Consider the following 15,062-nt stretch of genomic DNA (forward strand, 5'->3'; position numbering starts at 1 on the left):
CTCCTCTCTCCCTGATAGTCTCTCCCCAAGAAAACTGACCAGAGCAGTAGACCATAGAGTATGCATTATAGACCTACTGAATACACTCAGTGGGAGTATATAACTATTCCATACAGGATGTACTATGTTTCAAGAAGAATGGGTACCAGATTTAGAATTCGTGTATTCTAGTCTCAGTTCTATCATATACTAGCTTTGAGGCCTTGAGCAACTCACTTTGAACATCAGTATTTCCATAAGTATAATGTATGGGTAGAACTTGATAGAATTCTAGAATGTTATATCTAAAATGCCCTTAAAGACTACGTGTTGCTGATGCCAAAAATAGCCTTAGTGACAGCCCTCTTTTAAAAAATTTGGCTCTCAGTAACAACAGACGTGACATTTTCAAAACTCTGTACATACTCTAAGCAAACTTGGTGACACACTTGATGTTTAAACTGATCTGTGCCAAATGCTAAGAGCTCATTATTTTTGACCCATCGCCACCTTTGTTTCTAATGTAGTTCAGAGTATGGTTTTTGCTAATATAACCAGATCCCAGAAAGTCTAACAGCCTTAGAAAGAGAATAAATGGATACTTGATGGAAAGCTGGGATTCTTCAGTGCCAAGTATTGGGGCTTTGATTTATAGACAGGCAAGATGTTTTTTGGACAGTCTGATATTTGCAACTCTGAAATGGCATCTGGGGAGAATCTGGATAGTTGCTCAGTTCTGCCAAGATTTCCAAGAGTTAGAATGAGTTTAGATCTGTTGGCCTTTGGCTATTGGAAGTGACCATATTATGTTAAGTTTCTTCTCTTTTGACACCTAAAGACATGACAGAGAAGAATCCAGAAAAGACGTAATATGTGACCAAACTCACGCAAGCATTCATTAACCCTCTTCTCAATGGCAGTGATCCCTCTCTTGTCTAGGTTTCAAAGCCCCACAAATGTTATCCAGATTTAGGTGCCTTCAAAAGAGGAATTTCCAGGAGTCGAGCTCCTGACTATAGATCTGGTCAATAACCAAGGCCCATCAGAATGAAAAATACTCATATTGCTTGGCTATTCAGTTCTCTTAAACCAGGTCTTCAGAATTAAGCACAGCTAGCATTTACTCAGAGCCAACCAAGTGCCCAGACAACAAGCACTGATTTGGCCCCCACCCACCCCAGACTCCTCTCTGGCCACCTTCTGGAATTTTTCCTCAAGTTACTACCAAAGACTGTGAAGCCCTAAGTATTCTTCACCAGTCTACAGAAAGTCTACAGAAATCAGTCTGTCCTCTTTTTGGAGTTTTGGAGGGTGGGAAAATAAGTTCTGCCAGACACTGGTGCTACCCAAGGAATGTCTTTTAAACTTAAAATATTCTCTTCAGCACTGGCATTGTAGTGCAGTGGATTAAGCTGCTGCCTGCAATCCTAGCATCCCATATGAGCACTGGTCCCAGTCCTGGCTGTTCCACTTCCTATCCAGCTCCCTGCTGATGTGCCTGGGAAGGCAGTTGAAGATGGCCCAAGTACTTGAGACCCTGCCACCCATGTGGAAAATCCAGATTGAGTTCCAGGCTTCTGGCTTCAGCCTGATCCAGCCCTAGCCATTGTGGCCATTTGGGGAGTAAACCAACAGATGGAAGTTTGCTCTTACTCTCTCTCTGTAATTCTGCCTTTCAAATAAATAAATCTTTTTAAAAAAGGTTTCTGTCAATGTTATATACTAGAAAGAGTGTTAGCCTTTACGTCAAATACATCTCAAGTCCTATCATAGCGCCAGCACTGATTATTAGGTAACCTTGGACAATGTACACTCTTTTTCCCTAGCCAAGCATTTGGCCTAAAATCACCTTTCTAGTTTTCTCCCTAGTCAGTTGATCAACTCTGTCAATGAGTTAAGAATTCCTACTTAATTTTTCAGCTGTAGAAGAACCACTCCAAGAATCCAGAGGAGGGAAATTAAGAGTATGTCCCCTGCCAAGTTCTAGTGATAATTTTCTCAACTTTCATGTTAATTGTTTTTTCTCTTCTCTTTTGACCCTGTGTCAACGGTGGATAGAGGAATTTATTCTCTAATGTATTAGTTGATCAACCATGTTCTCTAAGCCCAAATTCTCTTTATAGAGAAAGGAATTTTTGTTCAGAGAAAGAAATTTGTGAAGTCAATAAATGAGTTAAGATATGTTAGGAATATAAATGACACATAATAAAGCCTGTGTAGCAATAGACTATGGAAATCAACTCTGACCTATGGCTTGAACTTGGAAAAAGTTTGTTCCTCCAAAGCAATATTTTAGCTAGTATCCTAGGTCAGCAGCTAGTACCATCATTACACCTTCTCTTGCTATTGCTGCTACCTCCCCTTTACAATGATTGCATGAGATGCAGGAGAGCTTATTTTGTAACCTGTGTAAGCTGGTATTCATTCAGCCATGTAAAAAGGCCCCATATGCTGTGACTTTCCCATTTCTTTAAAAATTGTTTTTGCTATTCTCAAAGGGTACATGGTTATTCCTTTCTCAGAATCTTCTTTGAGTAAATTCTTCCATGGATACTCAAGAAGTTAATAGGGAATTTAGTAGACAACTGAACTTCTTTTCTTGGGCCTTTCCTAACGCCCTTTTTGCCTCTAAAAGATTTTTTGCATTAAAATTGGACTACCGAGACATATCGTGCTTCTCATCTCTTCCCTTCCTTACTCTTTTTTTGTGACAGGCAGAGTAGACAGTGAGAAAGACAGAGAGAAAGGTCTTCCTTCCGTTGGTTCACCCCCCAAAATGGCTGCTATGGCTGGTGCTGTGCCGATCCGAAGCCAGGAGCCAGGCGCTTCCTCCTGGTCTCCCATGTGGTGCAATCAAGCACTTGGGCCATCCTCCACCGCTTTCCCGGGCCACAGCAGAGAGCTGAACCAGAAGAGGAGCAACTGGGACAGAATCCAGCACCCCAACCGGGACTAGAACCCAGGGTGCCAGCGCGGCAGGTGGAGGATTAGCCAAGTGAGCCGCGGCGCTGGCCTCCCTTCCTTACTCTTAAGAAAAGTTATAGAATTGTCCCCAAATTTTCCTTTGCAAGCTCATTACTGATGGCTGTACATTACAGTCCCATTTTTAAGGCTCTGATAATATCCATTAATTCAATAAGTACCAAATTCTTAATGCATGCCAGGCCCAGTTGTGGGCATTGGGAGATATACCTTAAAATAAAATAAAGACCCTCCTTTCATGGATCTTGTATTCTACTGGGGAGAAAAAGGCACTAAAAAACTCAAGATATTTATCAGGTGGTAAATGCTTTAAAGAAAAATAAAACAAGGTAAGAGGTTTGGTATTTTACACAAGGCAATCAGAGATGGCCTCTGTTATTATGACATTTTGACAGTGAACTAAATAGAGTAAGAGTCCAAGTCATGGTGACTACCTTGGGAAAGAGTAATTTTGTGAATGGTGAAAACCAAATGTAAAGGTCCATAAGTAGAAGTATGTTTGGCATGTTGAACAGCAAAGCGATCAGAGTGGATGCATTTGAGTGATCAAGGAAGATTATTTGCTCCATTTGTCTTTCCAAGGGGAATAGCAGTAACACATAGGCTTAAAGTTCATCATTAATAAAGAGATGTGAAGTGAGGCTTTTGGAAGTCCTGCAGAATAGCAAGAGAAGTAAGTGAATTCTTCCTACCGTAGTTATTGTCAATATTTCCGCGTTAAAGCATGGCCCCAAGGTTTACATCTGTAGGCCAGCTTTGGGAATGATGTTGCAACCATGATGACTGTAGGGTTATGGAGGCCACATTTTGATTTTAGAGAGGATGCACAATAGGAATTATCCCCTCTGCTTTTCTGGACTTCTCTCACTGAAAGATAATGTGTTATTAAGCCTACCAAGCACCTTCTCTGAGCCCTATCTACTGGTACATTGGCAGGACTGGTCTCAAAAGGCTCCTGACCAATAACTCAGTCTACTTGGGGGTGATAGGACCTGCAGACAGCACCCTGTCCATCTGGAATTGGCAGCTCTCATTATAAACCCTGCAAGCCACAAAGCCCATATCCTAATTAAGGACTTTAGATCCTTGTAGAAGAGCAGGCTGTCAGGAAGGGGTTTTATCAATGACAAGTGGATACTTTGTGTAACCAGGAAGGAAATAAGATTATCTAATGTGACAGAGATGTTGAACAGCCATTAAGTCCACATCCCCTGAGTTTTATAACTTATAATGACTTCACCCACCTTTACTAAAATCTCAGATATTTCTTTGTTCCTTCCCCCTTTCCCTCTGACTCTGTCTCATTCCAAGAAAACGTAGATTTAAGTCCCTTTTAGGGTAGGTAATAATTGTAATCATTACCATTTATTGAGTGTTTAGTATATACCAGGCCAAGTTCTTTGTATATATTATGGCATTCAGTTATCACAACAACTCTATAAGGTAGATCGTATTATTATTTTCACTTTACAGCTGAAGTTTGCAAAATGCAAATTTACCCTCAAGTTTGAGACTCATAGAGTTTGACTACACTGCTCAAGATTTTACTGCTAATAAGTGACAAGGTCACAGTGCACTGACTCTGATTCCAAGCTGACTCTTTAACCTCTGTGTTATACTCTTTCTTCCCACTTCCTGTAAGAGTGAATAGTAAAGGAAATATGGCGCACACACACACACACAATGATTATTATTCAGTCATAAAAACAAATGAAATCTTGTCACTGCAGCAACACTGGAGATTATTATGCTGAGTGAAATGGGCCAGACACAGAAAGACAAGTACAGCATGTTCTCATTCATATGAGAAAGCTGAAAAAAAGTTAATCTTATAGAAGTAGAGAACAGAGCCGGCGCCGTGGCTCAACAGGCTAATCCTCCGCCTTGCGGCGCCGGCACACCGGGTTCTAGTCCCGGTTGGGGCACCGATCCTGTCCCGGTTGCCCCTCTTCCAGGCCAGCTCTCTGCTGTGGCTAGGGAGTGCAGTGGAGGATGGCCCAAGTCCTTGGGTCCTGAACCCCATGGGAGACCAGGAGAAGCACCTGGCTCCTGCCATCGGATCGGCGCGGTGCGCCGGCCGCAGCGCGCTACCGCGGCGGCCATTGGAGGGTGAACCAACGGCAAAAGGAAGACCTTTCTCTCTGTCTCTCTCTCTCCCTGTCCACTCTGCCTGTCAAAAAAAAAAAAAGAAGAAGTAGAGAACAGAATAATGGTCAGTAGAGGCCAGGAAGAACAGCAAGGACAGTGGGAAGTTGGATATGGATAACAAAATATGGTTACATAGGAGAAATAAGTTTTACTATAGTGCATTAGAAATTTACAACAATTTAGTTCTTCTATTTTTTAAATTTTCATTTTATTTGGAAAACAAACACAAATTCACACACACATACACACACACACACAGAATCTTCCATCTGCTGGTTCACTCTCCATGGTGCCTGCAACAACAGGATGGGGCCAGGCCAAAGCCACGAACCTAGAACTCAATCCCATGTTTCCCATGTAAGTGGCAAAGACCCAAGTACTTGGACCATCACCTGCTACCTCCCATGGTGCACATTAGCAGAAAGCTGGGATAGTAAGTGGAGCCTAGACTTGAACCTAGACATTCTGATATGGCATGCGGGTATCCTAAGGAACATCTTAACTGCTGTACCAAATGCCAGCCCCTATTATATATTTTATAAAGAACTAAAAGAGATGGGGTCTTCCTCTCTTGGAGCACCCCTTCTGGCTGCTGCAGCAAGTTTCTGACTTAAATAAATCTTGCCTCTCCTCCGTGTCTCTCTCTCTCTCTCTCTGTCACACACACACACACACACACACAACTAAAAGAGAGGTGTTTCATACTTCCCAACACAAAGAAATAATGACTGTTTAAATAGAGTTAAATGTTAATTATCCCAAATGTGATCATTACTTATTATATACATCTATACAATTATCACATTCTATCGCATAAATATGTACAATTATTATGTGTCAGTTTTAAAAAGCTCTTTTATTTAATAGCCTTTAAAGGGCCTGGCAGCCAAGATTCATCCATTCATTCTAAAAACTGTCATTGAGCTGTTGCCTGTTACTGGATGCCCTACTAGGGCTTAACTTCTAGACATGGATAAGGCAGAAATCTGTTGTCAGGAAAGTCATGGGACTCAGTAATTGGGACCAATTAACACTTAGAATGCAGTGTGATAACTACTGTGATAAAGACGAACATTGAATGTTTTGGAAGCATAGGAAAGTGAATCGGAGAAGGCTTCATACAGTGGCTAATGTATCAGGCCAGAGAAACATCAGAGAAGTAGATTAATTAAGGTACAGGCTGGCTTCCTGTAACAGAGATCCTCCTGCACCACAGGACTGTAGAATGAGGCTTAGGTAAGATGGAAGTTCATGTATCTCTCATGTAAAGTCTAGAGGTGAATGATACAAGATTGATGGGCCAGCTCTACCATTTTCACCATTGGACTTTAATCTCTGGATCTTAGATTGCTGTTTATTTGTCTCCATTTACTACCTAGAGAGAAAGAGAAATGAGAGACTGAAATGTAGACAGGTTCTTTTAAAAAACATGATCCAGAAGTTTGTATACCTCAACTCCACTTGTATTTTATTGTCTAAAACTTAGTTACATGGCTTATGTAGCTACAAGGGAGGCTGGCAAGTGGAGGCATGGGATCCTGGCTAAAACTCAGGGACTTCTATTAATAAAAGTAAGAAGAAGAGGATGGATACTGGGAGGCAATTAATAGCCTCTGCCATAAAGGGGGAAGGTGTGTTAGACATGGCCATCTCTGCATACACACAGGAATGAGAAATCAAAGAACTAAAGTACCATAAGAAACCAAAGAACTCAATAGTTCAGAGACTAACAATAATTCAGTAATAACAGTAGCAGAGGGTGTGAATGAAAGCAATGTGGTGAATATAGGGTAATAGGGACTGGAGATTGGTCAGATTATGTGTGTGCTGACCAAGGAATTTAGACTTTGTCCCAAGGATAGTGATGAGTCACTGAAATATTTTAAGCAGGGGAGTAGCACACTTAGATTTAAGTTTAGAAAGATTACACTTTCTGCACCAGGATAGAAAGATTAAAGAATAGAGTGATGAGAGGCAGGATAGGAGATGATTGCGGTAATTGGAGACATGATGAGGCTCTAAACTGAGGTAGTGGCAATGAGCAGAGGGAGTAGATTGGAGACATATTAAGGAAGCATAAATGCTAGAACTTAGTGATTTAATAAATGTGGCATGTGAAAGAAAAATGCTAGTACAGTAATTTTCAGATTTCTGGCTTGGACATTAGTATAGTTTCATGTAATAAATAATACTAGGAGAAGAATTAAATTGGGTTTGAGATACCTCTAGGATATGCAGATAGCAATACTGAGCAGGCAATTAGATTTATTGGCATAGAAACCGTGGGGATATCTGATAGTGCAAGGTAGATTAGTGAGATCATTAGGTAACTGGGACCACACTCCTGGGGAAGATCAATATTTGGAGGGAGCCAATGAAAGAGGCCAGGCAGTGTCCCAGAATTAGGAATAGGATCATGCAAGAAAGTAAAGAGAGAAGCACTTTTAGACAGAGAATGGCTCACTGGGTCAAATGCTGGAGCAGTCACGATAGGGATTGAAAAAGTGCTCCTTGGATTTAACAATTAGGAGGTAAATGATAATTCTTGTGAAAACAGAAGACCTAATTGAGAAGCAAACGGAGGATGAAGAACTGGAAGCCAAACTGGCCAGGAAGTGAAGGAGAAAGGATGTATTTTTTTTTTTTTTTTGACAGGCAGAGTGGACAGTGAGAGAGAGAGACAGAGAGAAAGGTCTTCCTTTTGCCATTGGTTCACCCTCCAATGGCCGCCGCGGTAGCGCGCTGCGGCCGGCGCACCGCGCTGTTCCGATGGCAGGAGCCAGGTGCTTCTCCTGGTCTCCCATGGGGTGCAGGACCCAAGGACTTGGGCCATCCTCCACTGCACTCCCTAGCCACAGCAGAGAGCTGGCCTGGAAGAGGGGCAACCGGGACAGGATCGGTGCCCCGACCGGGACTAGAACCCGGTGTGCCGGCGCCGCAAGGCGGAGGATTAGCCTGTTGAGCCACGGCGCCGGCCTAGGATGTATTGTTGAGAGTGGTAGGGTGTGGTTTTTACAGGAGAGGCTTAAGTTAGTTTAAATGCCTTTAAAAAAATATTAGAGTAACAAAGGAGGTGAATGATGGAGGTAGGTCCCTGAGGGGCCAGAAAGAGATGAGATAGGATCCAGAGATCCAGAGCACAGGTAGAGGTGCTTTCCTTAGTTAGAGAGTGAGGAGGAGAAAGGGTAAGTTTATCTATGTAGATGCCAAGGTGTTTGTTAGTATTGAAACGTGGAATTTTACTTCTATTGACTTCCCCTTTCTGTGAATTATGAAGTGAGACTGAGAGAAGGATGTCTGGGAAGGAAGGTCCTATGCAAGGTCCTCAGCAAGGAAGGGTGACATCTAGCTGGGCAAGGGGAAATAATATAGATGATGAGTTTTAAAACTGAGTTCAAAATTATTAATGATTATATGACAATTCATATTATTTCATTTGGTCATTAAAAAAAACATTCTAACATTGTACCATTTTACATTGTCACCAACCATGAAAATCTTAATTCCTCCATATCTTTCACAACATGTGTTGTGGGTCAATCTTTTATTAATATACCTGTTCAAGAAAAAAATAGTATATATCTGCATGTCAACATATGACATAATTGTGGCAAAATGTTAGAAATTGTTAAATTTTCACTAAGCATGAAAGTTCTTAAATTTTAAAACTATAAAAATAAATTTGTAACATGAGATTCACAACAAGAAAAACAATTGTAACCATTCTAGTTAAGTATGTAGTGGCATCTCATTGTGGTTGTAATTGGCATTTCTCTAATGACCTAATGATGTTGAACTCCTTTTATGTTTGCCATTTTGTACATTTTCTTTGGTAAAGTGTTCAAGTATTTTGTCTGTTTTCAACTGATTCTATTGTTTTATTACTAAGTTTTGTGGGTTCTTTGTATGTCCTGGATACAAGTCTTTTATCATATATATGATTTGCAAATGCTTTAACTGAGCCTGTAGCTTCGCCCACTCACCCACTCTCTTAACAATGTGTTTTAGAAAAGCACAAGTCTTTTAATTGATGAAATCTGATTTATCAGTTCTTTTCTTTTGTAAACACTGCATCTAGGAAATTTTTCCCTAACCTAAAATCACAAAAATTTTTCTCTTCAGTGTTTTATCATTGCAGCTTTTACATTTGGGAATATATCTATTTTAAGTTAGATTTTGTATGTGGTGTGAGAGATGGATTAAGTTCATTATTTTGCATATGAATGCCTCATTTTTCTTTTTTTATTTTTAAACTTTTATTTAGTAAATATGAATTTCCAAAGTACAGCTTATGGATTACAATGGCTTCCCCCCCCATAACTTCCCTCCCACCCGCACCCCTCCCATCTCCCGCTCCCTCTCCCATTCCATTCACATCAAGATTCATTTTCAATTATCTTTTATATACAGAAGATCAATTTAGTATATATTAAGTAAAGATTTCATCAGTTTGCACCCACACAGAACATAAAGTGTAAAATACTGTTTCAGTACTAGTTACAGCATTAATTCACATTGGACAACACATTAAGGACAGAGATCCTACATGAGGAGTAAGTACACAGTGACTTCTGTTGTTGACTTAACAATTTGACACACTTGTTTATGGTGTCAGTAATCTCCCTAGGCTCTAGTCATGAGCTGCCAAGGAATGCCTCATTTTTCTAACACCATTTCTACCCTTTTTCCATGGGATTATTGCATAAAATTAAATCAATTTATATCTGTGTGGGTCTGTTTTTAGACTTTCTATTCTTTACCATTTATCTATTCACCTATCTTGAGATCAGAACCACACCAACTGCCTTGATTACTGTAGCTTTATAATAAGACTTGAAGTCAGGTAGTGTCAGCCATCCAATTTTGTTTTTCTTTTTCAATATTGTTTTGGCTATTCTAAGTCCTTGCATTTTCCTGCAAATTTTTGAATCAGCTTACAAATTTCTATTGAAAGGTTACAGGTGTCAAGGTTACATTCAACCTGAAAATCAATTTTGGGAGAATTTGCATCTTAATACATCTTCCTATTCATAAACAAAATTGTTTATTTAAGTTGTCTTAAGTTTTCTCAGAGATATTTTGTTAAATTTTTAGTATACAAGTATGGCTGTCTCCTTTGTGGTACTCTGCCTTACAAACTCTTGCTTCCTTGCCTGCTCCACAATCCCAACTCAATCTTTTCGGTTTACAGAGACTGTTGGCCTCTCTCTGGGTTTCCCTCCATGCGCTGTGGCCTGCAAAATTATTTCCGTGTTCTGTAAGCAGGGACAACCATAGGGCTTACCTCATTTTTTTGGTCTCCAAGGGATCACTATCCTTTGTTGCTGGATTTCTAACATGTAGAAAACCAGTGTTGCACATACACAAACAGACACACACACACACACACACACATAGTTTTTTTCTTTCTTTTCTTTGTTTCAGACTGAAAATATAAAACTAGTCCCTATCGTCCTATCTTGGATGGAAAAAGTATTTGGTTTAGTCTTTTCATTGGACAGTTTGACTTTTCATTTCGAAATTTTGAGTGTGCTTTTGTTTTTAGTGAGAATAACTTTTTTAAAAGATTTATTTCAAAAGGCAGAGTTACAAAGAAAGAGATCTTCCATCCATTGACTCACTCTCTGGATGGCTGCAATGGCCAGCATTGGGCCAGGCCGAAACCAGGAGCCAGAAGCTTCATCTGGTCTCCCACATGGTAGCAGGGGCCCAGTGTGTTTTGTGTTTCAAACCTGCAGTTCTAGGCAATGTACAAGTGCGAGAGATAAAGAGCATGACAAGCATGCTTCCTTATAGCTTAAAATCTAATCAGGAGACAGACATACAAATAAGTAGTATGTTAGAAGATAGGAAGTGCTGAAGAGAAAAAAATTTAAACAGAAGGCAATAGGAATTGTTGAGTAGAAGGAAGTGCATCAAAGTTACAAAGTTGCAGTTACATTAACCTTACTGTGGAGAGTTTTTGTTTTGTTTTGTTTTTTGTCAAAATGTTGGAGGAATTGAGAGAGCAAGCACTTCAGGAAGAGAAACAATACGAAGGCCCTGGTGTGTTTGTGGAACATCAAGGAAAATTTCTAGCACGACTAGGATACCCGAGAACATGCTCACAAACGTGTAGCTATTTAGAATGTTGTTACTGACGACAGAACCAGGAATATGGCCTCAAAGCTCAGCTGATGGCTGCTGTCATATTCTCTCAACCTTACAACCATGAGATATATACAGGCTTTTGAGTGGTCACACATTGTTTTTTTAATCATTTCCCTGATTTTACAAGGCTTGTTTTGTGTTCCCAGTCCTGCATTTTCCATGACATGTAGCCTGTTTTGACCCTTGCCTGATAGGATGCTGGACTCTGACATTACTTTTTTTTCTTAAGATTTATGTATTTATTTCAAAGGCAGAGTTACAGAGAGAGGGTGAGATAGAGAGACCCTCCATCCAAGGGTTTTCTCCCTAAATGGCCACAATGGCTAGAGCTGGGCTGATCTGAAGTCAGGAAAATTCAGGATGGATGTTGTGGTCTTTTTTTTTTTAAGTTGTATTTTATTTATTTACTTGAAAAGGAGAGAGAGAGAGAGAGAGAGAGAGAGCAAGCAATCTTCGATCTGCTGGTTACTCCCCAAATGGCCACAACAGCCAGGTATGGGACAGGCTGAAGCCAGGAGTCTGAACTCCATCTGGGTCTCCCACTTGGGTGGCAGTGGCTCAAATATTTGAGCCATCTTCCACTGTCTTCCCACGTGCATTAACAGGAATGTGGATTGGAAGCAAAATAACCAGGACCAGAACCTACACTCTGATATGGGATATTGGTGTTGAAAGGGCACCTTAACCTCCTATACCTCAATGCCGGCTTCTAATGTTGCAGTCTTGTGTCTGAATTCTCTCCTCCATGTTGAGAAGTTCCAGGTATTGTGCTTTAAGCATGGAAGGATCTCTAAGCCCTTGCTGGTGGCTAGTGTGATTAAATAAATCTCTTCAGTTTCTTTGGCCATATTGGTGGTTGTATGGCAGTCTCTATATGTGATGCTGGTTGTCACCAACTGGTAGGTAGCACTGGGGAGACAAAAAACTTGATCTAATTGTTTCCTGGATATCTTCCTTACCCTTCCACAGATCTACTTAGGCCCACCCGAGGAAAGTGCTGCGCCCCCAGTGCCTCCACCTCGGGTGACAGCAAGAAGGCACAAACCAATCACAATTTCAAAGCGCTTGCTGCGAGAAAGGACCGTGTTCTATACTTCTTCCCTGGATGAAAGTGAAGGTTAGTACCTTTAAGCAATCAGACACAAAGGGGATATTGAAGTGCAGAGGTGCAGGGGTGGCTATTTTTCTCCATTCAAAGGTAGACCTTTCCTGGTTTTTGAGTTTAAAAGCGCCCAGGGGAAGTAAGCTTTATAGTTTGTGCCCAGAGAGGGAATTAATCATTTGGCGTTGAATAGTATGGGAATGAGCTTGTAAAGGAAGCTCTATGATCACTTATAAGGCCAGTGGAGGATCCAAGATGTTCTTTTTTTTTTTAATTTTTTTTTAAATTTTTTTAAAATTTTTTTTTTGACAGGCAGAGTGGACAGTGAGAGAGAGAGAGACAGAGAGAAAGGTCTTCCTTTTGCCGTTGGTTCACCCTCCAATGGCCGCCGCGGTAGCGCGCTGCGGCCGGCGCACCGCGCTGTTCCGATGGCAGGAGCCAGGTGCTTCTCCTGGTCTCCCATGGGGTGCAGGACCCAAGGACTTGGGCCATCCTCCACTGCACTCCCTAGCCACAGCAGAGAGCTGGCCTGGAAGAGGGGCAACCGGGACAGGATCGGTGCCCCAACCGGGACTAGAACCCGGTGTGCCGGCGCCGCAAGGCGGAGGATCCAAGATGTTCTTAAATCCGTATCTTCAATACTTTGAAGTGGGTGAGCTAGGTGCTTTCTGAATGTTTTGAGATTTGAAATTCAAATGGGGCTAACATGGATTGATTGAATAGCTTCTGTGGTCCAGGTGCTGTGCTGAAGACCAGGTGAAGGGAAGACCACTTCCCTGGCCTCAGGGAGCTTACAGGGTAAAGGAAAGCAGAAATGTGCGTGAATAGATGTCATCCAGTGGAATAGTTGTTGGTACAGAGACTGCACCCATTCTCAATGAGCCTCTGCCCCTACTACTCCACTACTCAGACTCAGCTTGTAAGCGCCCTTTGATTCAGCTGACTAAATCCCCCTTCTTGAAATACTCTGTTCATGTGGCTCTCAGACACTTTGTTCCATCTCAGTCCCCTCTGCAGGTTTTCCTTCTCTCCCCCACTTATGTTTTGTTTATGTTTTAAAGATTTATTTACTTGTTTGAGGGGTAGTGTTACAGAGAGAGAGACAGACAGACAGAAGGAGAGGTCTTCCATCTGCTGGTTCACTCCCCAAGTGGTCGTAATGACCAGAGCTGGGCCGATCAGAAGCCAGGAGCCAGGGGGTTCTTCCCACTTGCTGAAGTTAAGAACTTTGCAATCATCCTTGATTATTCTTTTCCCCTTTTCTGTCACATCTAATCCATCAGCAATTCCTGTCATCTCTACATGTACATTGTGTGCTAAATCCCTCTACTTCCTACTGCTACCACCCTGTTTGAGCCATCATCATCTCTTCCCTGGTTTCCTTGCTTGCCTTCTTACCTGCCTGTAATCCATTTTCTATAGAAGCCAGCAGAATATACATCCTTTAAAAATGTAAGTCAGATCACATCATTCCCACTGCTGCACATTTTTAGTGTCCTCTCTTGACATTTAGAATAAAACTTACGGCATAGTTGTTAAAATGCCATGTGGAATCGCAGTGTCTAGATTTGAGTCCTGGCTGTGCTCCCTTGGAGACAAGAGGTGATGGCTCAAGTCATTGCATTGCTGCCACCCACATGGGAGACCCAGATTGAGTTCCCTACTCCCAGCTTCAGTCAGCCCCAGCCCCAACTATTGCAGGCATTTGGAGAATGAACCAGTGAATTAACAATAGCCTTTGCATTTGCTGTTCTCTTGGCCCTAAATACTCTTGCTTCAGGACTTGACAAGGCTTACTCCTTCATTCACGTGTCTGCGAAGTGTCATCTCATAGATACCTTCTCTGAGCACTCTAGTTGGATAGTTCTTTCTTTTCCTTCAGTCACTCCCTAGCCCTTTACAGCTTTATTTTAGTCATATCACCTGCTATTATTTGTTCACGTGCTTACTGTCTGCCTTTCCCTTTAGAAACTGAGATTAGTTTTATTACTAGCCCCTAGAACAATTATTGGTATATATTGAATGAGTTGGTAAGTATTTATAGAATGAAGAAATGCATGTATTTAGGAATAAAGAGATTTAAAGAATCACCTCTTTCATAAAAAATGTGAACTGGCTTTCAAGAGAAAGTGTAAGGAATATTGAGTGCCTGCTCTCCTGTTCCATGATCTCATTTTTATGGAAGAAGCTTTTTGTTGTTGTTTGTTTATTTACAGTCTCTCAAAATATCAGCTCTATGCCAGCAGAAACTTTTGTCTATGTTGTATCCATAGCAACAGCACAACACCTGGCACATAGTAAGTCCTCAGTTTTTAAGTGCAGTACATGAACGAACTGGGTGTTAATAGACCTAAGGCTTCTGATGAAATTAACATCTCGGCTGCTAGCATGCTGAGTAACTTGAGCTAATCACTTCACCTCTTTGGGTATCAATCTTCCCCTCTGTGTGATGAGGGCTTTGTGCCAAAAAACTCTCCAGTGACATCACTTAGTCTAGACATTTGTATTTTATTTTTAACTTCTTTTAAAACAGCTATATAATTCACATGCCATAAATTTACTCTTTTAAAGCATACAGTTCAGGAGTTTTAGTGTATATTGTGCAACTGTCTTATTTCAGAACATTTCCATCACCCTAAGAAGTTCCACACCTTCCACTTCCCTCCCTTCCCCAACTCCTGGCAATTAATCTACTTTGTAT

At 41.2% G+C, this 15,062-nt stretch overlaps 1 protein-coding gene across 1 annotated transcript in view; it reads left to right on the forward strand.

Annotated features, from left to right (window-relative positions):
• The window catches only part of OPHN1 (oligophrenin 1), a 366,805-nt gene that overhangs the window by 327,775 nt on the left and 23,968 nt on the right, over positions 1–15,062 (forward strand). The window contains exon 20 of the mRNA XM_062183480.1: positions 12,229–12,376. Within this exon, the coding sequence (XP_062039464.1) occupies positions 12,229–12,376 (148 nt within the window). The remainder of the gene's footprint in view (positions 1–12,228; positions 12,377–15,062) is intronic.

This window comes from Lepus europaeus, chromosome X (genome assembly GCF_033115175.1).
Source record: "Lepus europaeus isolate LE1 chromosome X, mLepTim1.pri, whole genome shotgun sequence".
Lineage (NCBI taxonomy): Eukaryota > Metazoa > Chordata > Mammalia > Lagomorpha > Leporidae > Lepus > Lepus europaeus.